The following is a 23,111-nucleotide window of genomic DNA, read 5'->3' as shown; positions in this document are numbered from 1 at the left end:
AAACATTTTATGATGAAAACAGAATAATAACTCACTTGTAACGAAAAATTCCAAAAACCAAATGTTCAAAAAATAATGTGGTTATTCGGATCAGAGATTTTCACAAAAATGCCTCTCCTTACAAAAGAAGAGAAGAATGAAATTATAAATAGAAGTGGATTGAGTAATATGTCGAATCACGAAATGGTATCACTTATTGAAGCTGGATGGTGGAAAAGCTTCACGGATGGAGATCCATCAGGACCAATCGATAATTCTTCTCTTTTAATTCCTGATAGCTCAAAATTTAATCCAAGTTTGATATAAAAATTTGAAATATTAAAATTAAGTTTCTTAAAAATCTGAATTCTGTTTTTGTGAATAAAAAATATTTTATGATTATTTTTCAAAGAAAAAATTTATAAAAGAGAATTCGAAATTGTTCACAGTAGCGATTGGAGCAGGATTGTAGATGATTATCAAGGCGGTCCTCAAATACAACTTGAAGTTGTTCTTTTTGGAACAATGAAGCAACTTGAAAAAGATCCAAAAACATTTCGTATCGGATTTAAAAATCCACCAGAAGAAAACATGACAGAGCAACAAAAGAAATATACATCTGCTGCTGGCTTTACTGAGATCACCATCTCCAGATATTATAAAGAGAATGATATTTATAAAAAGATTATGGCAGAACTAAACTTGCTGCCAAAGCACGCAATAAAATGCTGGACAACAACAGAACCTCAAAAATCATTCAAATTTTCTACACTTCGAGAACTTGAACAAACTCTAGGAACCGGAAGCAACACTATTCTACTTGAAGTGTTCCCAGCAAAATCTGCAGACAGTGAAGCCGTGTTATTGTGGAAATACTCACCAAAATTTGCAGAAGAGGAAAAACCAATGGGAATTGTAGCTATTAGAGGAGCCGCGCTTGATGAGCACAAGCGTTTTATGGGAGAAGGGGAAAAATTTGATGATCCATTCAAGGAACTTGAGTCGAAAGGATCGAATTATGACCCAAGTAAAGATATTGTGAGATATCACGAAATGGTCGGGATCGAAGAGAAAAAAGCAGACGTGCCACCACAAGCTTTAGAAGACCAATCACACATGCTGGAAGAAGATTTGAATTACAGGAGGTTTGAGAATGAAGAAAATTCAGCGTCTGCATCTTCACAGTCAGCTTCATCTTCATCTGCATCATCTTCATCATCATCAACATATTCGGCTTCTAGTTCATCATCTTCTCGTACATCCTCAAAAGCCAATAAGAGCAATCAATCCCCAAAAGAGCCTGCAGATCCCAATGACGAGAACAACTGGTGGGGAAATCAGAAGAAAGAAGGGAAGAAGAACAAAGCGACAAAAGGAGACACAGGGCTGAAGAACCTGGGCAACACATGCTATATGAACTCTGCACTGCAGTGTCTGTCGCATGCACTGCCGCTGACGAACTTCTTCCTCTCGTTCCGCTTTGTGAAGGACATCAACATCAACAACAAGCTCGGCTGTGATGGGAAGATGGCTGCAGTGTATGCTGCCTGGCTGAGGGCGATGTGGAGCGGTGATTATGCTGTTGTTAATCCCGGACGAGTGAAAAGCGTCGTGTCCCATTTTTCGCACCAGTTCAGCGGGTATTCCCAGCAGGACTCACAGGAATTCCTCACATTCCTCCTCGATGGATTGGTTTGAACATCTTTTTTCTTTCTTTTTTGCTCTGTTTCAAAAGTAATTATCATTTTCTAATTTCCAATGTTAATTCTTTTGTTGATGGCTGTTGTTGAAATTTCCTGTTGCTGTATAAATTTGTGATATTCCCTTTCAAACACCAAACATCAATCAACAACAGCACGAAGATCTGAACCGCATCAAAGACAAGCCATATGTAGAGAATGTGGAAGCAACTGAAGATGATGTTGCATCTTCACTCGAAGCTGAGCGTCGGTTCAAACTGCGCAACGACTCAGCCATTGTGGATCTTCTGTATGGCCAGCTGAAGTCAACAGTGGACTGCCCAACATGCGGCAAGCGCTCAGTCAGCTTCGACCCACTTTCAGTTCTGTCTCTGCCACTGCCTGGTGAAAGGACAACAACAATCACTGTCTTCTTTGTGCCCCGCTTCTGCTCACAGCGTGTGAAAGAGACTGCCTTTGGAGAATTGCCAGCTTTGTGTGAAGGAGCAGCGAAAGAGGCAGAACAGCCATCAAGTTCATCCACCCCTTCTCCAGTTGAATCAGTCAGCCCAGCAGCTGATGTCACCCCGCCAAGCACACCTCCTCCAATGTCTGCTGGAAGTGATACATCATCTGCTTCTTCTGCTTCATCATCTTCGTCTTCTGCTTCTGTTGATCCTCTATGGACAGTTCAGGAGATGGCAGTGGAAGTGCCCAAGTATGGCACAATCAGCCACATCCTGTCAGCAGTGGGGAAGCTGACGGGCATTCCTGCTGAGCGTCTTGTGGCTGTGCCGCCGTGTGAGGGGAAGATGAAGAGCATTCTGCTGAAATACGAAGAAGTCAGCACATTGAGTGCACAGCGTGTGGCTGTCTATGAAATGGATGCAGCTGCCAACTACTTCAAAGACAGACATTATCTCTCAACCTCTGCAAAACAGGCAGAAGAGCTGAAAATGGCGAAGAAGCGGAGTGTGGCTGAGGAAGAGATGAGACAAAAGAAGCAGCTGAGAGAGGAAGAAGAGGAAAAGTTGGGAATGTCCGAAGAAGAGCGGGCGAAAAGGCGGAAGGAGGAAGAAGAGGAGATGCTTGTGCAGGAGATTGCATGGGCAGAGGAAGCAGAACTGAAACGTGAGCAGCTGAAGGAGAGTGATACAAGCAACATTCGTGTGTCCAGTGTGAAGGTGAGTGTTGATTCGAATGCGCACTTCTTCCCCTTTTCGGAGTCTGCACACGGAATGCCCTTTGCGGTGTCTTCGCGGCTGCACCACGACAGCTGCCGTGATCTGCATGCGAAGGTGTGGCACTGGGTGAAGAGGCTCATTGACCCGACTGCTTACAGAAAGTGGGCAGAGAGCGAAGAGAGGCAGAAGATTGCGCAGATGGAGGAGAGCGAAGAGGTGGAGACAGAGAAGAATCTGGATCAGTATGCAAAGAAAGACGAGAAGCTGGTGAAGAAGCTGGAGAAGAAGCTTGGGAAGGACATTCGGAACGAGATAACGAACATGGAGGAGCAGTGGAAAAAGGAGAAGAAGAAGAGGGGGATGATGAACGATGATGGATACTCAAGTAGCTATTCATATTATTTAATGGAAAAAGAGCCATCGTTGTGTGTGGAGCTTGGCGTAGGGATGACGCCAGAGGAGAAGAAGGCGAAGGCAGAGAGGATGAAGAAGCTGAGCGAACGGGCAATGACAATATATGTATCACTTCAGTGTGATGATGAATGCTCCTGTGATGATGAAGACGAGGAAGAGGAAGGGAAAGACAAAAAGGAGAAGAGCAAACAGCTGGATATGGAAAGCATATTTACAGATGAGGACAAGTTGTGGGCAGAAGATGCGGAATATGAGCAGAAGAAGAACGACATTGCAGAATTTGTGACGGATGAGAAGCTGACGAAGCTGAAGATGGAGGAAAGATTGAGTGTGGCTGATGTGCTGATGGCTGAGCTGAGGGAGGCGCAGAGGCAGAAGGAGAAAAAGGGAGATCTTGAGGCACTGAAGAGGAAGAAGGAGAAGATGGAGGAAGAAAGGAAAGAAGCAGAAAGAAAGAAGCAGAAAGAAGAAGAGGAACAAAAGAAGAAGGAAGAAGAAAAGAAAAAGAAGGAAGAGGAGCGAAAGAAAGAGGAAGAAAAGAAGAAGAAGAAGGAAGAAGAAGAACGGAAGAGGAAAGAAAAAGAAGAAGCAGAAATGTCAGAGAAGAGGATTTACTGCGAGCCATTTTTCGGAGAATCGAATCAGTTTTCGTTTGACGATGAGAAAGAGAAGAATAAAACAAACAACACAGAATATTGCCCTTGGTTCTCGAGCAGCACAAAGAAAGGGAAATATCACAGATGCATCAGACACATGAAGAACAAGGAAGGCAAAGAAGGCAAAGAAAACAAAGGAAATAAAACATCCACCGAAAGCAAAGCATTTTCATTGGCATCAGCCTCAATCTCATCGGAATCCTCCTCTCCTCTCTCAGATGCAGAGTGGCTTGAATCACTGCCCCTTCCGCCACGTGCGCTGCTTCCGTACAGACTGGCTGTTGGAGACTTCGGCTCCAATTCAACAGTGGAAGAGATCACGCAGAGCAACGAGGTTATTTGGGAAGCCATTCCGAAGATCACAAAGGAAGAGTGTATGACACTTGTGTGGACAGCGCCGTATGTTGTGGATGCACACAAGGCAATGGCACTGGACGAGCATCCATCACGAGCAGTGCTGAAGGAGCTGAAGAAAGGGAAGAAGGAGAAGACGACAACAATCGAAGACTGCTTCAACATCTTTACATCGAAGGAGCAGCTGTCTGAAGAGAATGCGTGGTACTGCAGCGAATGCAAGGAGCACAAACAGGCGTGGAAGAAGCTGGACATCTGGCAGCTGCCTTCCATTTTGACCATCCAGCTGAAGCGCTTTTCTTCATCGGCAGAGTTTGGGGTGAGGCAGAAGTTGGACATGCTTGTCAATTTCCCAGTTAAAGGGCTGAACTTAGCTGCATTTGAGAAGTGCCCACCGGAGATGACTGCAGATACAGCTGAGAGTGTGAAAAGGAATTATTCATTCGCAAAACAGTCGAATAACCAGAAGTCAGCAGCTGACAGCAAAGAAAAGGAAGGCGGGAAAGGAAAGAAAGGGAAGAGTGACAATAAAGAGGAAAACCACTCAAACAGCAATTCATCCAAATCCAAAGAGGCAGCAAAAGAAGCCCAAAAGAAGGCATCTCCGCCAATATACGATCTGTTTGCAGTGTCGAATCACATGGGCGGGACAGGAGGAGGGCACTACACAGCGTATGCATACTCTCCCTTGAAGAAGAAGTGGATGAAATACAACGATGATAGCGTCGATGAGGTTAGTGAAAACAGTGTGGTGACGAAGGACGCATACATTTTGTATTACAAACGAAGAGGCCTGCCGTTCACTGCAGAGGAAGTGGACAACGCACAAAATGAAGGGAAAATCAGGGAGCCCATTGTCCGCGGTCCAGAATGGGTGAAAAAACAGAAAGAGAAGAATAAGACAGGATCGAAAGAAAAAGAGACAGAAAAGAAGAAAGGTGCAGAAGAGACTGGGAAAGAGAAGGAAATGGAGGGTGAGAGTGTGACAAGAGAAAGGAAGAAGGCAGATGGTATCCAGAAAGATGTCCAGACAGAACAGAATTCGATGGATGAAATAAAGAGCGAAGGAAGCGAAAGCATCAGCAAAGACGATGAAGATGAAGAAACAAAGCAAAAAAACTGTTGTTTGCCTCGTGGGACGATTGGGAGTGGTCAGCAACACGAGGCAGTGAAGGCGCAGAGTGGGGAAGCTGGGGCGACTGGAGATGGCGGGGAAACGGATCATTCGAAACCGACAGCTCCGATTGGTTTGACTCCGATGGAGACACAGGGCTCTTCGGAGACTACAACTTCAACTTCTCTTTCGGGAACTTCCTCTGCGAAGACGACTGCTTCATCATCGGAATCCTCCTCTTCCTCATCTTCCTCATTGTCTTCATCCTCTTCCGCTTGTGAGTCAAGCGATTCTTATGTTGATGTTGTCATGGGAGAGGCAATCAGCGCTGATGTTTACAGCTCCATCAATCTGCAGGCGCTGGAAAAGGTAGATGGCCTGAAGCCACGCGAAGCCGAGTCTTACAGCAGCTCAAGCAGCGCATGGGATTACAGTGCAGACAACAACGATGATTTTGACTTTTCAATGCTTGCATCAATGGAAAGTGACAGTTATGGCTTTGGAAGCAGCCACCATTTCCGCCATGCAAGATTTCCATATATGTGAAGAGGAATTCGCTCGTGCACTTTTTAATATCTGAATTGAGAAGTATTTTTTTACTCTGTATTTTTTAAGTTCTTTTTTAATGATTTTTTTTAAAAGAAAAACTAATGTTTGGCAGTTTTCTTATTTAAGCTTTAACTTCTGTAAGTTGTTACATCTCTTTTACAATAAGCGGAAAGAAGAGCTTCGACACATCTAAATTATTTTTTTCATTTCATTTTTGATAAAACGATATTTTTAACTCGTTTGGTTAATAAGAACACGAAATTTGATTGTTAGCTAATAAAAAAAAATTAATCCTTCTCACAAACCATCAAAAGAATTTAATGAGCCGAAATGCAATGAAAAATTCTTTGATTTGATGTACTAACACGTAAAAACAATTGCGCTATAGGCTCAATAACTCAAAAAAATAAGAAAAAAATAAAGAGAACATGAAAAATACATTTCTTTATGATTCACAGTGAGATGCAATAATCCTCATTAATGGATGCAATTGCTTCTTTGAAATCTCCGAAAAGCATTTGTGAACGTAAATACAAATATTTAATGAAAAAATAAAACACATAAACACATGTTTCAAAATACAATTGCTAATGTTTCTGATATTATCTCAAAGCTGTTTATATAGTTGACGTTCTTGCAAATAACAGTTGCACGAATATTTAAGGATATATAAATTATTGCTCAATCATCGTCTTCATAAAATGGCATTTGTGTATCTTCAGGAATAGTCAATTTGTTTGGGATTTGATATTCACTCACTCTCACAATTGTTGAAGTGAGGTCTTTCTCACTTAAAAGCGAGGCAAACATTTCTGTTTGTTTTATTTTTTGTCTCATCTTTCTATTTCGGATGACCAAACATACCACAATTATTATAAACGTTATAAGCACAAGTAAAATCACTGAAATTACAACAGGCGCGACCCACTTATAGTTTGGTTTATCTTCAACTGGTGTTTCAATTGGTTTGCCAACGATAGGAATCTTTTTCGCTGTCTCTGCCTGTTTCCATCCGGCTTTGTCAATACCATACAAAAGTGTCATCGTTGGGTTATGCCCTTTGCTTGCAGTCACCAAAGTGGAAGGGACTAGCACCTCTCCGTGGGTCTCATTATATGAGAAAGACAATGGATATGTTTTGACAGATGTTTGAGAGACATCCGTTGCAACTTTCGCTATCAAATTGCAGGGCAACAGATGATTACCTACAAGCATAAGAGGAGTGTTATCATTGGTTTCAGATTCATCATAAGTCACATTTATAAGCTCAGGAATGAAAAAAGGAGAGAAAGCTTTTGAGATATTTCCGACCACAGAACATGAATCAATCATCATCCAAAGCGGGCGTTCTTCAGTTGCATCATCTCCCCCTTCTTTCATATAAAGAGAGAGATTAGCTTCTCCTGTGCAATAAATGTTCTTTCGTGATGACGGATACAAAGGATTTACATCCCCGTTACCAGATAAATATACAAGATACAAGCTTGCAAAGGAATTGTCAACATAAAACGGAAGAACTTTGTTGTTGTGGATAGTCGAAGAAGAAAGCTTTAAAACAGACTGAAACAGAGCAATCGCACCAAATCCGAAGGTGCATATATCATCATTTCCAGGGCCATCAACAGAAAGATTAGTTACAGTTAAGTTATCAAGCGTTGCAACAGAATCAGCAATGAAAATGTGGCTTCCTTGTCCGTATTTGCCATGGCAGTTGTTAATAACTACTGAATGCAATTGGACTTCGTTCTGACTCGACTCCACATAAAGGATGCCTCCTCTTTCTTTTGTTGAGACCGAATTGATATTCAATGATTTTGCATCAAAGTGCGAAGACCTTACCGAATGAATATGAAATAGCCTACTGATAGATAAGGATGAAATGTCTGTGTTACTAACAGTAAGATATCCCATAATGGAAAAAAGAGTAAGTTCCTCAAATGGAGAATTATTTGATGAAATCGAAGAATTATCAATTTTTATTTGTTGGTTAAATTCGCTGAAGCTGGAGATGGAAAATACATTTTTGATATTCGAATGAATTCGATCCAATACAAAGCGAACATTTGCGATGTGATTATTTGAAGTGCATCGAATACAATCATCATAAGGCAACAAGGATTGAATATTAATTGTAACTGTTGCAATTCGTTCAGAATTTTTAATTTTTGCAGTTCTCAAAGAAACAGATGATGATATTGTCATATTATTAACAATTACAAGAGTTGCTTCTTCTTTTCCACTAAGATGGCTCATTGCAGTATCAATGGATGCGCATGGATGGGCAACAGTTTCCCCGCAATCTGAATTATCGTTTCCCTGAACGCTATCTGCATAAACAACATTCCATTGTTTAGAAGTAGCCCATTCATCGGTCATTAGAGAAAACGATGAACCATTCACTTTATCAACACCCCAAATGCTGTTCTCTGAGATAAACGGAGAAATAGTTTTATCAAAGCAGAATTTAGTTGGATCGATGATTTGTTTTAGTTTGGAACTTTTAACACGAACAAGCTCAACAGTTGACAAAAGATTGGATTCATCTGTCTGAGTAAAGTAAATGTCAGTAAACTTAAAATTAGAAGCATCTTCCAAACAGTCAAGTGCGAAGAGTGTGGTGTGCATTGAGCTGCTTACCCAACTTTGCTCAGAAACAATCAAAGACGATACAAGAAAGAATGAAGAAGGATGAAGCGTAAAAGAGACAATCATCTCATTTTCAACTTTTGATGAGATATTTGATAATAGAACGTTGTTCATAATAAGAGATAGAGGTGTTTGACATTCATTCTTCAGAAATGCTTCAACGTTATTTTCGAAGTGGCGTAAAATTAAAATAATGTGTTCGAAGATTAGACAAGGCTGGTTCAAGTTCAATCTCATAGATAATGTTTTTTGATAAGATAGAGTCTGATTGCATTCGTAATTACTTTCAATAGAAATGGGCTCAATTACTTCATTGCGCTGGGGAATAATTTTGATAATAGGGCCAGTCGATACTGTTCTTATCATAAATGTAGTAAACTCAAAATTCAAAGAAGCAGACGAAGATGCAACAATAATGCTTGAAGTAGACGCATCATTTGTAAATTGTGAATTTGAGACTAATAGAATTCCTGCTTCCACGTAGAACACTGGAATGGAATCTTGAGAAGAAGCAATTGTCATTACATTATTAACATATTCAAGTAATGGTGACTGCTGAGCGTTTGCAGCATAACTGGAACTTCGAGAAGACAAAAGAGTTGTCGAAGAAAGAAAGACACAGGAGCATAAATTCGATGTTACATTAAAGATTTGTATCCTAATGCCATGAATGTTGAAGTGTTGAGTGTTACCAATCAGATAATTAAAGGGAGAACCTGAAGATTTCCCGCTGTCATAGCTGATGATCATACTTCCTTGTGAGCTTTGCTGAGGAGTTTCAACTGATAGATCTGTGTTTGTCATGTCCACGCATCCACTTAGTGTAGCAATCAGCAATCCCACTATTTTCCTAGAACTAACTTTATCAAATTGCTTTAGATGTCGATTAAGGCATTCACCTAATGAAAGACAAGGGTCACTCTTCGTTCCACAATGAAACCAATCTTTCCCTTCAATTGCAGAGACATACACAGTGTCATCTTGATAGATAAGGCTCTCAATCATATCAATTGATTCCCCATCATCTGCTGAACTCCCATAAAACACATTTTCGACCTCTGATCCAAAAGTACTTGCACTCATTGTAAATTTCAGACCAGGAAGGTTAATTAAGTCATCACATACAATAAACAGCGCTTTACCAAGAAAAGCTTTATTGTCAATAAAACTCAATTCGGATAGAGAAACATAATCTTCGTCAGCCAATTTGTCAAGAAAAAGATATATAGCTCCTCCTTTGCCTTGTTTTTCATCACATTCACAATTCTGAAACACCACATTGGAGAAAAAATACTTCTCATGCAATTGGCTCTCGGAACACTTGATGTTAAATGCACCACCCCTCTTTGATTTGTTTGACGAACAGTTTTTCAAAGAACAATTAAAAACATTGAACGTAATTCCATAATTTTTGCTTTGAGAGGAAAGCTTATTTGAAATGCATCCTGTTATCGCTTCATTTGTATTGATAACACTTGCCGAGTCAAGAGAAGATAATTTCACATCTGTAAAATTCGTGTTATGTAATTCAACGACGGAATATAGAGAAAAGGAAAATACAGAATTAGATAGAATCACGCTATAAATAGAGGAATCAGTAAAAGTTATATTTCCACCATTGATATTAAACAGAGGAGCATGCATTGAGGAGAGCGATTCAGAAGTGAATGAGCAATCTTTAAAGCTCACATCTGCACGTACACTGTCAGTCAAGCCAGACAATGTTCGTGTCGTCAAAAGAGTGGGTGAATCACTCGTATCATAATTGATAGAATGGATAAAAACAATGTCTATAAATCGAATATTGAATATTCCATTCACGTAAAACAGAGCGTATTCATCTGAGTCCGGCGTTTTATTGAAATAACTGGTCTGAATCGCGGCCTTAGACAAATCTTTGCAAGGCATCAATATAACGTTTGCATTGAACATTTTGATAGTGCTTGTATCGCCTTTGTGCGGTTGAGATACACTGTTGTTCAGTTCAAAAGTCCATTCATTTGAAGTCTGTGAGCATTCCCATGCTGTTTTGATTGTTTTGCAGGGGTTGATTGTCTTATATCCACAATTCCATATTTCATCCGGATGAATTGTTGAATTAGTCTGTTCGCCAGGCATTGAATATATGACTCTCGTGTTTTTAGTAGGGTGAAGCCAATCGTTATCAAAAAAAGCTGAAAATGGAGTTAAATACACAACAAAAACAGAATTTTCCATTGCTGTTGTAAAGCACATTTCACACGTTCCAGTTTTATCAGCATCCTTGCTATGTAGAGTTCGAAATACATCTGTACCGAGCGTGGATTGTTTGTTGTCAATAAAAAATAGATCAGAATAATGCAAAGAAAGTTGATTTACTTCATTAGAGGTGAAAGAAAAACCTCCACCTTGTGCCGAGCTGCACTTTGCAATTGAGCAGCTTACAAGAGAAAGATTAAAGATTTGTGAAAGAAACAGTCCACCTCCTTGTCCCGAATTGGTGCTGCAATTCACAAACGCAGAGTTTGATACAGATAATGATGCAGTTTCAGAAAAATTGACAATAGCAATCCCTCCGCCAATTCCCGAATATGAATTTTCAAAGGAGCAAGAAATCAAAAAAAAGGATGATAATCCATATGCCATTATTGACCCCGCATAACTTACTGCCGCATTTGCTGTACTGTTGGTAAAAGTCGATCCATTGACAATCAATGATTTTAGAGATGATGCGAATATACTTCCTCCCTGTTGCGGGCACGAGCAAGAAGTAAAAGAGCAATTCTTAACACGCAACTCTGAAAGTGGCATTGATTCCGCATAAATTGCTCCTCCGTATGTTGAAGATAAATGGGCAATTGAAGAAGATGGAGAGCAATTGATGAATTCATCGTTTTGAAAGTCATGTAAATTTTTCTCATCAAGAACTTGCTGCTTGGTAAATTTCTCGTGATCATTCGTATATGCACCGTGCAGCACTAAATTACTTGTATGACTGAATGTATTATTACAAGAGGAAAAACGTTTAGCAGAAATAGAATGAAGTAATCCCATCCTTGAAAACTGAACATTTTGAAACATGCACGAATCAACGTCAAACTGTTCAGCTACATGCTCATAAGGAAAATAAGATTTTTCAAGATTTTGAAATGTCGATGTATTTTGAAATGTGGTGTCTAAGAAAGTTTCAGATGTCGAATTCACAAAGAATAATAATTTTTGAAGAACAAGAGAATCAATACAAGAACCAATAAGAAAGCATGAAGATATTTCGTCAGTGCAGTCAACAAGAATTAATGAATGCTTTGATGTGTCTAAAGGAAGAATCAAAGAAATGTTGTTTAGAACAACAATAAATGGTGACTGAATGAAAGAGGAATGTTGTTCAGACAAAAAAATTGTCGAAGAACTGAGGGAGAGATTAGATAACCCCAAACACGAAATGAAGGTACATGAAGTTGTTGTATGCATCTCCAAATTTTCCATTTTGAGTGAAGAGTTTTTCATCATCACAAAAGTGCGCCCTGTTTCAAAGGAATATCCAATAATAGATTTCTCCTTTGTAAAACAGTTACATTTTTGAATGCAATATTTTGGATATAAAGACAACAATCTGTTTTGTTCTGGATTTTCTGAAAACATTTCTGGAAAAAATTGATTCATGTTTGTTTCATTTTCAATTTTTTCCGCATAGATGCATGCCCTCAAATTGTATTTATTGCATAGTATTAAAAAAGTTAACTGAAAAGCAAGCAGAAAGGAGAGCATAGAGAAAAACAAAACTTAATTGTCTTGACACATGATTATGGTTATTTTTCGATCGACAGAATATATTTAAAAAATGATATGAAATTTATTGCACACAAATGCACATTTTTTCTTTATTATTTGCTTTCTGGAGACACTATTGACAAAGCTTAAAATTTTTTTAGGCTTTTTCCCACTTTGCTATTCAGATTTAAAGTCCATGAAGCATCAAAAAATCTAATACGTTGGAGCTGATGAGTTTTTTGAAAACTTGGAGTGATTGAAAATTGTGAAAAGGAAGAAATAGCTTTCATTTATAAATGCCGAGATCCAAAAGCACACTGCAAACTTTAAATTTTTATCACACTTATTGCTAAGGTGTCTCTTTAAAAAAAGAAATACAAAATTCGAATTATGAAATGTTTTTAAAGAAAAAGAAATGATATGAATCAAAAATGATAATGTTATGCTTCTTCTTGTTCTAATTCTTTCAATAAAGACCAAGCACCATCGATGCCTTCTTTGATGAGAATTACCTTATTAAGACCTCTACTAATAGCAATAATGTCTCCTGTTTCGGACCAAGTTGCCTGCACAATGTTCAAAGCAAAAATTTGAAATGAGTAAAATTGATTATTGAAATAAAAAATTCCTAAAAGATAAAATACTTTTAAAATATATTCAAACCTTGTGAGGAATTTCATCAAAAACGATTGGCTGTTTCTCCCAATGTTGCAATGTCTGTTGAAATGAGGTCCATATTATCACCGATTTGTCAGCACTGCATGAAACAAGTTTCATTCCTGGCATTCCGATTGATGGACAAAATTCCACATGGGTCACTGCCCCGCGGTGTCCATCAAGCTTGCACTCACATTCCCATAAACGCCCATTAAACCTCCAAATGCACACATGACTATCGCTGCCTCCTGTGCAGATTCGCATTGGACTTGGATTTCGAATTCTGAAAAATTTTGAACAAAAGAGTATTTTCTCTTGTTAATAAACATAATAAGCAAAAAATCAAACCCTGGATGGACAAGTGAAGTGGGTGGAGTGGATGGAGCCCAGGAGAGTGAATTGCATCCTCCTTCATGTGCTGCAAATGATGTGTCATTTGAGAAATGACCATCTGGAGCTATACGAAAATGTAAAAAAACTCCACAAAACAAAAAAGAACACACATTTAGTAAATATAGTGATACGTCCGTTTGAGGATGATACAGCAAATGAGCATCCGTACTCTGAAGGGCAAAAACGAAGTGAAGTTGCTTTAAATGATAAAAAAACAAGTATAAAACAATAATAAATGCAAAAATAATCTAACCCGATGATCCTAATGACTTTTCATCAATGCATCTAAATTCATCATCACTTGGGGAACGTTCCCAGATTTTTACAATTCCATCAAAATCGCAGCTGTTTTTTGAAATAATTTAAATTGAAGAATAACAAAGGAAAATATTTTTCAGAAACCTTGCAAATAACTCACCAAATGACGGATGAGCCCAATCAAGAGAAGATACAGGGCTTCTATGAGCATAAATCTCAATAGTTTTTTCTGGACGGCTTTCTGCATTTAGCGTTTGAAGCATTACCTTTCCAGAAGAAGTTCCCAGCAACACTTTTTTGCTAAAATAATCAAGGGCAATTGAATGAGTTGCCTCTTCAAGCTCAATATGAACGGGAACTGAATCAGAGGACATTTAAATAGTTACTAAGGGTGAGATCTATAAATATTTTTTAATAATAATTAACAAAATATCAAACGTATTCATATTCAAACATTTTAACAAAATTGAAAACATAAATTGAAGCAAAGTGTCACAAAAAAACCCAAAACATCGCTTTCTCTCAATATGAAAATAAAAATTTCAAGTCACAAATATAAAAATAATTTCAAAATGAAAGTTTTTAAAAAATGATAATTTCGTCAAAAAAAATAAAAAAAAAACAGAAAAACTTATGACCGAATTACAATTGATTTTTCTTTTCTCTTTGAAGGTCTGCTTCCAGTTTGAGTTGGCTGGCGAGCGGTGTCAAATTTGTCCTTTGAAGAATTTGACATGGCAGCAAAAGAAGGAGTCTGCATTTCTTCTTCGTCTGAGAGGTCGAATTCTGCTTCAGTCCCTTCGTCTGTCTCGTCCTCTGCCACACAGTCATCACCCACCCACGAAGCAGAGTTGATGATGCGGGGGTCTCTCTCGTCCACCTCCACCAGCACCGACTCCAAGCAGTTCCAGAGCCCCTTCTCATTGTCAATAAGCTCGTCGTATCGGAACAACTGCCCACTCGACGCCTGGAGGAAGACACGGCGCTTGCTGATGGGTGCATCAGAGGGGTAGAGACAGGGCATGATCAGGTTGGCCACGTTGTTCAGCACAGCGTCTTTGTGCTCGCCCTGAGTGGATGAGTGGAATATGTGCAGTTCATTCAACAGAATAATCATATAAATATATGTGAAATATAAGAAAGCCATTAGAAATGCCAATAAATTATCCACAAAGCATAAATAGAATACATACCCTTGTGTAAATAAACCATGTTGTCTTCTCTTTCGAGGCAAGCGTGTTGCAGTCTCTTCTCACGAAAAACAGATTGATGATCTTCTGATGCTGGTTCTTTGCTAATCGATCAAGTGGAATAATCTGAATGACAAATGGAGGAAGAAAAAATAATTGAACATAACAAATTGTTTGAAGAGGTTGAAAGAAAACATATTTCATATGAAGAGATTTCACATGGCAAATAGCAGAAATATAAGGAAAAAGGAAAAAGAAAAAAAGAAAAAAAAAGAAAAATAAAGGAAAAGAAATACACTGATATAAAAACATTGAGTTATCAATATCAAAATTCCTTTCCCTTTTCCATTCATCCGCACAAACCTCTGCCTTGATGAAAGCGTGTTCTGTGTGAATGTGCGAGATAAGTGTGTTTGGAGAAAGAAGATAGCATTTGCCAATAGAATCAGAAGGGCACAGATACAATCCCAATGGAAGGAGATCAATCTCTTCATGCGACAGATACGTTGTAAGAGAAGGAGGAGGTGGGAGAAGAGGCGAAGAAGATGAAGGAGAAAGAGGAGGGGAAGATGGAGAAGACGAAGACGAAGAAGGAGATTCAGGAGGAGGAGGAGGTGGTGGTGGAGGAAGAGTTGGAGGAGGAGGAGAAGAAGGAGAAGAAGGAGAGAGAGGAAGAGGAGAAGAATTTTGTGCAGAAGCATCCGAGTGATCACATGGAGTTGAAGACTCATCAGCAGAAGAAGGAGAAGGAGAAGAAGAAGGATCTTTTGCTGCAATTTCTATCTCAGCTGTCTCTTCACCCTGTTTTTGTGTGCTTTCAGGTTCTTCCTTTTGCTCTGCTTCACTTGCATTTTCATTGGGTGATGGCACAATGTTGGCTGAAGATACGTCTGTTGGTAATGCATCATTGTCATTTTCTTCATTCTTTGCTTCAACTTTCACAGAGGAAACAGGATCAGAAGAAGAAGAAGAAGAAGAAGAAGCAGTAGATGCAGAGGAAGATGGAGAAGTCGTTGAAACAACCTCGTCTGTTTTCGATTCAACTTTGTTTTCTTTTTCTTTTTGTTCACTGAAAACAGTTTTTTCTTGCACTTGGTTACTTTCTGCATTTGGATGTGGTTGTTCCTGTGAATTCTGCTGTGTTTGTGTGTCATGTTCTGAAGGAGATGCATCGACTGTTGTCTTCTCATCATCTACTTTCCCACTCTCAACACTTTTTCCTCCACCACTCCCATCCGTTTCCACTTCACTTGATTGTTTGTGATGAATATTCTGATTAGATTGATTAGTCTGGTCACTTTGTGTTGACTGAGAAGGCTGAGCAGATTGTATCGACTGCTGCTGCTTCTGTTGTTGCTGTTGTTGCTGCTGTTGTTTCTGCTGTCTCATCATCATCTCGTTCTTCAGCAGCACCTCGCGCGAGTCCCACTCGAACCTCCGCACTCTGCACCCTTCTGCCTTCATCTGCGCGTTCATCTGGCAGATGATGTCACCCACTGTCCCATGTGCACTCACAGCAATGTTGAACCACCTCAACACCTTCCTCCCTCCTTCCACAAACAGAGGAATGCCCATCCGCCACGTCTTGTGCCACACCCCGATGTCTTCATCAAGCACACGGAAACAGAGCCGGCGGTAGGCAGACTCTGCCCCACGCAGGTTGGATGTCACACGGGTGACTTGTGAGCGGGATGAGGAGGAATAAGGTGGAGGAGCAGCAGAGGAAGAGGAAGAGGAAGAGGAAGAAGAGGAAGAAGGCTGCTCCACTGCATAGAACGGGTCAATGAGCATTCCAATGGGCTCCTCCAGGTTGGCTGGGAGTGAGTGGCGCTTCGACACGTTCTGTGGATCGACTGTCCAGCAGAAGAGCCTCGAGGGCTGTGTGTGCACACGCACTGCCAGCTTCTCCAGCACTGCTCTGATCGACAGCCGCTCATCCACACTGAAGATAAACGAATCCACTTCTCTCTCTCTCTCTCGCCTGTACATGGGCGAAAGAGGTTTCTTGCTCTTCTGTACTGGCTTTTGTGATGGGATTTTCTGGTGTGAATGATCAGATGCTCCATCTTTGCTGCTTTCTTCCGTTAATTTTTCGTCTTTTATTCTCTGCCTTCTCCTTCTCCTTCTCCTCCGGTCGAAGATGAGGCTGTTCTGACTGTAGTCATCGACATCAAAGTGATGCACCCACATGTTCAGCTGATGGTCTTCCATCTCTTGCCATTCAAATGCCGTCAGCTCTTTCTCTTGTTCTTCTCCTTCCACTTCTTCTTCCTCATTCCCTCCTTCCCCTTCTTCTTCTTCTTCTCCCTTTCTTTTCCTTGTCATTTCACCTTTCTGCTCATCTGGTTTGGGAATGGTCAACAAAATGTCTCCTGCCTCGTTGGCATCATAATCCAATGAATGCATCTCTCGCTTCGTCAAATCCTGCTCCTTTTCTTCTTTTCCATTGTTTGCTTCAGCTTCATCTGCATTTTGATTGTCTTTCTCTACATTTCCATTGATATTCTCTTCCCCTTTCATTTTTTCATTGCCATTATTGTCACTCCCCTTCTTCCCATCTTCTCTCTCATATTCTCCCCCTTCCTCCGTCTGACCCATCATCTCCTGACCATTCTGTCTATGTCTGTGTTTATGTTCCCTTTCATTCTCAGTCTCAGTCTCATTCTCATTCTCCTTTCCATTCTTCTTCTTCTTCTTCTGCTGTTTGCTTCTCCCCTTCTCATTTCCCTTGTTCTTCTGCTGTCTGCTCTCTTTGTGTGGATACTGCTGCACCAGAATGTCGTCGCCCAGTGTGAGCATCGTGTTCTCCATCGACTCTCCCCAGCTGAGCTGCTGCTGCACTTTCCCGTTGAAGCGGAAGAGAAGCAGCTGATGCAGAGGGAGAATGGTGGATGGATCAAGTGAAGTGGAAGAAGAAGAAGAAGAAGAAGAAGAAGAAGAAGAAGAAGAAGAAGAAGAAGAAGAAGAAGAAGAGGAAGAAGAAGAGGAAGAAGAAGATGATTGAATGAGAGATGAATGTTCATCTGTCTCTCTGTTGTGTTGAGGTGTGTCTGTGTTGAGATGTGGCTGTGTCTGGTGAGGTGATGAAGTGGATATGACGTCTGATTGGTTCGATGAAGAATTATTAGAATCAGAATTAGCAGAAGAATTCGAAGAAGAAGAAGAAGAAGCTGATTGCAATGATGGCTGTACAGATCCAATAGAACTTGCATTCTCTTTGTTTTCACCAGCACTTTCTCCACCTCCTTTGTTCTGTTTCTCTTCTTTCTGTCTCTTCTCAATCAGCAGCTGAGCAATCGGCAGATAGCAGTCCAGCAGACACCCGCCTTGTTCCAACGACACATTGCCCAGATACGAAATACTCTTCGTCTTCGCATCAAACTCCCTCACAAACAGCAAAAAGCGCTTTTTCTGAGAAGATTTGCTGTTTTGTGTGGAAGCGTCTGTGTTTGCCCCTTCGGCCTCTTCCTCTTCTTCCTGTGCTGCTGCCTCCAGCGCTGCCACACGAGCAATCTTCTCTTTGCGCAGCTTCTCCAGTTTGTCTGCCTCTTCTTCTGATGAAGCATGAGACTCAGCTGCAGAATTGGAGGTGTTTTCTTCTTTCTTTTCTTTTCGCTTTTTGTCTGTCTCGTTTTTGTCTTTCGAGTTTTTCTTTTCTTTTCCTTTCTCTTTCTCTTTCTCTTTCTCTTTCTCTTTCTCTTTTGCATCCTTCTCCTTCTTCTCAGTTGTCAGTGGCTGAGGGCTCTCAATCTGCACAGCATTGCCAACAGCATCAGAGAATGCTGTTCTTATCTGCAGTTTAATCCTCTCGTTTGTCTGCCCATTCATCTCATTCTGTGCATCACTAACAACAACACCATCTTTATCTTTATCATCAGCTGCAGCCTCTCCTCCTTCTGACTTCGATGGCTCAGAATTTGCTGCTGTCTGATTGGAAGGAGAGTTCTGAGAGGCAGCAGATGGAGAAGAGGCAGTCGCATTCAGAAGAGGAGCATTCACATTGGAAATTGGTTGAGAAGAGTTAGAAGAAGCAGAAGAAGATGAGACAGAAGATGAGACAGAAGAGGCAGCAGAAGGAGGTGTTGCTGTCATCTGGCTGAGCTTGTCGTCGTGCTCACTCATTTCGTATGGAGTGACAGCTTCCACAAAAATATAGTTCATCACATTCAAAAACAGATGCGACAGAACTGTCGACTCCTTCGACCGCTTCGAATGCTTCAGACATTTCAGCTGGGCTGAACTGGCAGCAGCTGAAGCATCAGACACAGCAGCACCTTCACCCACACCCCCACCTTCTGCACCTTCCTCTGTTCTCCCTCCATTCAATGCACAACAACTGCCTGTGAATGACTTCACTCCGATGCACTTCCACTCTGGCTCCAGATACGAATACGGGCGCCACACCGTCACGAGCTCCTCTTTCCTCCTCGGCTGCCGGCAGAAGGGCACCCCTCTCTTCATCAGCCGCCAGATGCGCTGCTGCCCCGGTGGTATTCCACTGAGCTCAGCTATCTTCATCCGCAGCTCAGACAGCTTGGCAGTGCGGGGAAGGAAGAACGAGAGGGGCTCTGTGGCTGCCTCAAAGACTGTCTGTGAAGGCAGAATGGCAGCAGAGCGGAGGGTGTGTGGGGTGTGCATGCGGAATGTGACGCGTGTCTTTGCCTCGCGATGGGCAACGATCGACTCGTGGATGTGCCTGGGAATATCTTGCTCCACCACATCTGCCAAGACTGAGTCCTTCGCATCTGACTGGATATACACAAGCATATATGCTGATGACACCTGCCCTCTCCTCTCCCCCCTTTCCCCCTTTTCTCGCCCGTAGTTCTCTTCAATCGCATCACGCTCGCTGACTGCTGTCACCCGCTCGTCGTTGAAGCAGAACCACCTCCCGTCGCACTTTGGCTGGATGTGTGCGTAGTAATGCCCTCCCCCTACACCTCCACTGTGCACAAGAACTGAATGAAGTGTGTATTTGTAGTGGCCTTTCCGTTTCTTATGGCTTTTCTCTTTCTCTTTCTCTTTCTCCTTTTCTTTCTCCTTTTCTTTCTCTTCTTCTTTGCTCTTCTTCGCATCTGACGGCATATTCGACGGTGAAGGTGATGGCGATTCATTCACATCCTCTCCATTCTGCACAGACTGCGGCGAAATCTCCTTTGGAGAGAAGTTTGGGTCGAGAAAAGAGAACTTCGTGAGCATTTCTGGCGACAGCTTCGGCTTTGAAGGCGACCCGTCGTCGCTGCTTTCATCGTCTTCTGTCTCTTCTGCACTCAATTTGGGTGTCTGTGAGGCATCAGCCTCAGCAGAGGAAGAGGAAGAGGCAGCAGAAGAGGAGCGGGGCACAGAAAGTGTGCTCATCGTCATTGAAGTGCCTGGCGTGGCTGGATGAAGCGGCGGAGTGAAGGAAAGCTGAGGAGTGAGAGAGGGAGAGACAGACGAGCCAATAAGCGATGGCTGCATGTCCATTGACAGCTCAGAAGAAGGAGAAGCAGAAGAAGGAGCGGCAGAAGAAGGAGCGGAAGAAGAAGGAGTCGCAAGGAGAGGAGAGGAGGCAGGCGTCATTGAAGAGGACGAGCACATTGGCGACTGCAAGCTGCCTGCCTCGATTTTGCTCAGCTTTTTCGATCTCTTTCTGTTTTCTCTCTCTCTCTCCTCTTTCTCCTTCGGTGTCATCTCTTCCTCTCTCCTCCTCTTCAGCAGCTCCTCTTGCTTCTTCGTCAGCTTCACAACATACTTCTCAAGATCGATTTCTCTGTAGAATTCCAGTCTGTCGTGTATCTTCGCCATTCGGTCTGTCTCTGGGTCATACGCCCAGCGCATCAGCTGGATGTGCAGAACGGGGGGGAGATGGAGGAAACGAGTGGACTGAATGAATGAAGACAAAACAAAACAAAAGAAGAGAAGAAAATGACAGAAGGAAGTGAAGTGAATGCAATGGTATATGGATGGTAAAGATTGAACAGCCAAAAAAAAAAAAAAAAAAAAAAAAAAAAAAAAAAGGAAAAAAAATAAATAAATGAATGTTTTTAGATTTGCGAGAAAATCAAACTCAAAACAAAAGCCAAGTGCAACACTATTCCTCAAAAGGGTAATATTTCCCAAAAAACTATCATTTTTCACTTTTTCATGTTATCCTCATCCCTCCTCTCTCTCTCTCTCTCTCTCTCTCTCTCTCTCTCTCTCTCAAACCTTCTTTGCCCTCTGCAGTCCATAGCCCTCAGCATCGTACTTGTTGTCGCCGTCGAGTGTCTCTTCGAAGGTGTATCTGTCGAGTGCATCGTACAAAGTGCGGCATCCCTTCACAGACAGGCTCAGATCGAAGAAAGATTCCTCCTTCACACTCTGATAGTCAACATCCAGACAGCGGATGGAGGAGAAGGTTTTGCCTTCCAGCAGAAGATTGAAGCAGCCGCGGAAGGGAGTGGGCTGAGGAAGGAAGTGATGAATAATCAGTGGATTTGTTTAGTGGTAATGGTTTTGTTGAGTGAGGAGATAATTGAATGAGAAATGTTGTGTGTTGTTGATATTTGAATGATTGATGATATTCGCATTTTTTCCCCCCAGTTGATACAAAACAATCCGAAGAAGAAGATAACATTATTGATGAAAACACAGAATATTTACCATTACACACAGATGAAACCAGAAAACATTCATTTTTTATTCAAATAAAAAAATACAAAAATCATTAAATTGACTTCAAACCTCCAATTTCTCCATCAGCTTGTCAAGAAGCACCCTGTTCAGTTCCTGTACATCGTGCTGCTCAAAAGACTCGTGTGCATCCCAACCAAATGACCGTGTCAGCTCAATCGTTGAGACACTTTTTTTGAATAAATTTGGTAATAATTCAGATGGAACAGTTCAAATGGATGAAGAAGCAGATAACAAGTACGGAGGAATATGCAGAATTGAAGTCAATCGAATAGCGAAAATTGAAACACAAACAAACAAATAAGCATATTTCAATGAAAAGCTTCTAACCTGTATTCACTTGTTTGGAGGTTAAAAAAGAGTCTTTGAAGAGCTTCAGCCATCTTCGGAATTTTTGTCTTTTGAGACGAGTTTTCTTCCTCACCGCCTTCATCCACAGGCATATGATAGACACACTTAGAGCAAATGCATAAATAAATGACAGAAAACAACATTCACATCAAAAATGCATTGCCAAGAATCGAACCAGTTGCAAGTATTCATAATATTTGAAGAAGATAAGGGGAAAAAAAGAGAATATTTCCATGTTAATATTATTAACCATTTGTTCAATTCAAACAATACACACCCATCTGAATAGTGTTGTGTGATACAATGTTTGAAGCAAGGAATTAAGATAACACGTTGCTCCTTGATTTTCAATCCCTACCATTCCGGTTTCTTTCCTCATATTAATTTTATGTCGGACTCTTTCTTCTTCTTCAACAGGCTATACATGTCAAATGCAAAATGAAAATCTTACATAACTGTGAAATAAAAACCTCAATTTGAAAAATTACGTTCAGCTTTCCATCAATAACAAATCCTTCTTCAGGCTCAAGCAAACTCTTATGCACAAAGTTGTGATACCCCCTATCCCTTTGGCTGTATGTAAATGTATGCGCGTCCACTGAAATGTTTTTTTAAATCATTATATTTCATTTTTTTTTGAAATTCAAATTTCTTCAAATTGTATTAAAAAACTAATAAATCCAACATCTTTGTATTGACTTTGATGGATCTGCATTTATCAAGGTAATTGCGTATCTGAATCGTTTCGAAAAATCGTTTTGAAGCTCATCGAACGACTTTTGAAATAATTGTTAAAATTAACAATAATTAGTTTTAGAATGCGGAAAAGTCAAATTCAATGTCAAACGTGGCAATCCAAAAACAATGCTTGAAAGTTTTCATGTCTTCCGACACTTGGTTGAGTTAATATTCTCCTTTTTGGGAAAAAAAATATTTTCAAAAAACGCAAAATTCAGAAAATATTCGAAGGACATCAAATATAATTTGAACCATTTTAAACCAAATGCTTCGACAGAAGGACTATAATGCTTTTGCCCAGGTAAAAATTGCCATTCTATTCTTCTCGTTATACACCCATCTCCCATTGGCTCGATCTGAGAAATTTGTTGTGGAGGAGGTTTCACAACTACAGCGTTTTCAACTGCTGTATCTTGCACAGACACATTTGGGCCCATATAAGATAAAAACAAAGTAAGTGTGATCGAGTATCTATTATTAATTTTTGAAACGATTTATTTCTCTATGAAAAATACTTTATTTGCATTGAATACATATCTTTCACA

At 40.6% G+C, this 23,111-nt stretch overlaps 4 protein-coding genes across 4 annotated transcripts; 1 reads left to right on the top strand and 3 right to left on the bottom strand.

The window, feature by feature from the left end:
• The first annotated feature begins 85 nt into the window (after positions 1-85).
• On the top strand, positions 86-6,216 carry MONOS_1831 (putative ubiquitin specific peptidase 11). Its single transcript, XM_067871318.1, has 3 exons — positions 86-295; positions 392-1,671; positions 1,835-6,216. The coding sequence occupies exons 1-3, from the start codon at positions 109-111 to the stop codon at positions 5,924-5,926; spliced, it is 5,559 nt and encodes a 1,852-aa protein (XP_067723722.1). The 5' UTR covers positions 86-108; the 3' UTR covers positions 5,927-6,216.
• Positions 6,217-6,223: 7 nt separating this feature from the next.
• On the bottom strand, positions 6,224-9,658 carry MONOS_1832 (uncharacterized protein; the record flags this gene model as incomplete). Its single annotated transcript, XM_067871329.1, has 1 exon — positions 6,224-9,658. One exon carries the CDS (start codon positions 9,656-9,658, stop codon positions 6,611-6,613), a length of 3,048 nt encoding a protein of 1,015 aa, XP_067723721.1. The 3' UTR covers positions 6,224-6,610.
• Positions 9,659-12,648: 2,990 nt separating this feature from the next.
• MONOS_1833 (Sec13B) lies at positions 12,649-14,020 on the bottom strand. Its single transcript, XM_067871340.1, has 6 exons — positions 13,778-14,020; positions 13,629-13,720; positions 13,486-13,572; positions 13,331-13,439; positions 12,989-13,265; positions 12,649-12,891 (listed from the first exon to the last, which is right to left on the bottom strand). Exons 1-6 carry the CDS (start codon positions 14,005-14,007, stop codon positions 12,766-12,768), a joined length of 921 nt encoding a protein of 306 aa, XP_067723720.1. The 5' UTR covers positions 14,008-14,020; the 3' UTR covers positions 12,649-12,765.
• A 9-nt stretch (positions 14,021-14,029) lies between these two features.
• MONOS_1834 (putative ubiquitin carboxyl-terminal hydrolase like protein) lies at positions 14,030-23,003 on the bottom strand (the record flags this gene model as incomplete). Its single annotated transcript, XM_067871351.1, has 11 exons — positions 14,030-14,702; positions 14,827-14,949; positions 15,187-20,688; positions 21,013-21,249; positions 21,529-21,646; positions 21,808-21,932; positions 22,106-22,246; positions 22,299-22,426; positions 22,514-22,604; positions 22,676-22,742; positions 22,819-23,003. 11 exons carry the CDS (start codon positions 23,001-23,003, stop codon positions 14,265-14,267), a joined length of 7,155 nt encoding a protein of 2,384 aa, XP_067723719.1. The 3' UTR covers positions 14,030-14,264.
• Positions 23,004-23,111: the final 108 nt, after the last annotated feature.

The sequence above is a fragment of the Monocercomonoides exilis genome (genome assembly GCF_001643675.1).
Source record: "Monocercomonoides exilis strain PA203 chromosome Unknown scaffold36-1065637, whole genome shotgun sequence".
Taxonomy (NCBI): Eukaryota; Preaxostyla; order Oxymonadida; family Polymastigidae; genus Monocercomonoides; species Monocercomonoides exilis.
This window is presented reverse-complemented; position numbering and strand designations above follow the sequence as displayed.

Bases quoted from the DNA above. Each gene is read 5' to 3' on its own strand.
- MONOS_1831 (XM_067871318.1), top strand. From the start codon at position 109: ATGCCTCTCCTTACAAAAGAAGAGAAGAATGAAATTATAAATAGAAGT. The intron at 296-391 runs GTTTGATATAAA...TATTTTTCAAAG, and splicing joins TAGCTCAAAATTTAATCCAA to AAAAAATTTATAAAAGAGAA. The intron at 1,672-1,834 runs GTTTGAACATCT...AATCAACAACAG, and splicing joins CATTCCTCCTCGATGGATTG to CACGAAGATCTGAACCGCAT.
- MONOS_1833 (XM_067871340.1), bottom strand. From the start codon at position 14,007: ATGTCCTCTGATTCAGTTCCCGTTCATATTGAGCTTGAAGAGGCAACT. The intron at 13,721-13,777 runs GTTTCTGAAAAA...TTCAAAAAACAG, and splicing joins TTTGGTGAGTTATTTGCAAG to CTGCGATTTTGATGGAATTG. The intron at 13,266-13,330 runs GTTTGATTTTTT...AAAATTTTTCAG, and splicing joins ACTTCACTTGTCCATCCAGG to AATTCGAAATCCAAGTCCAA.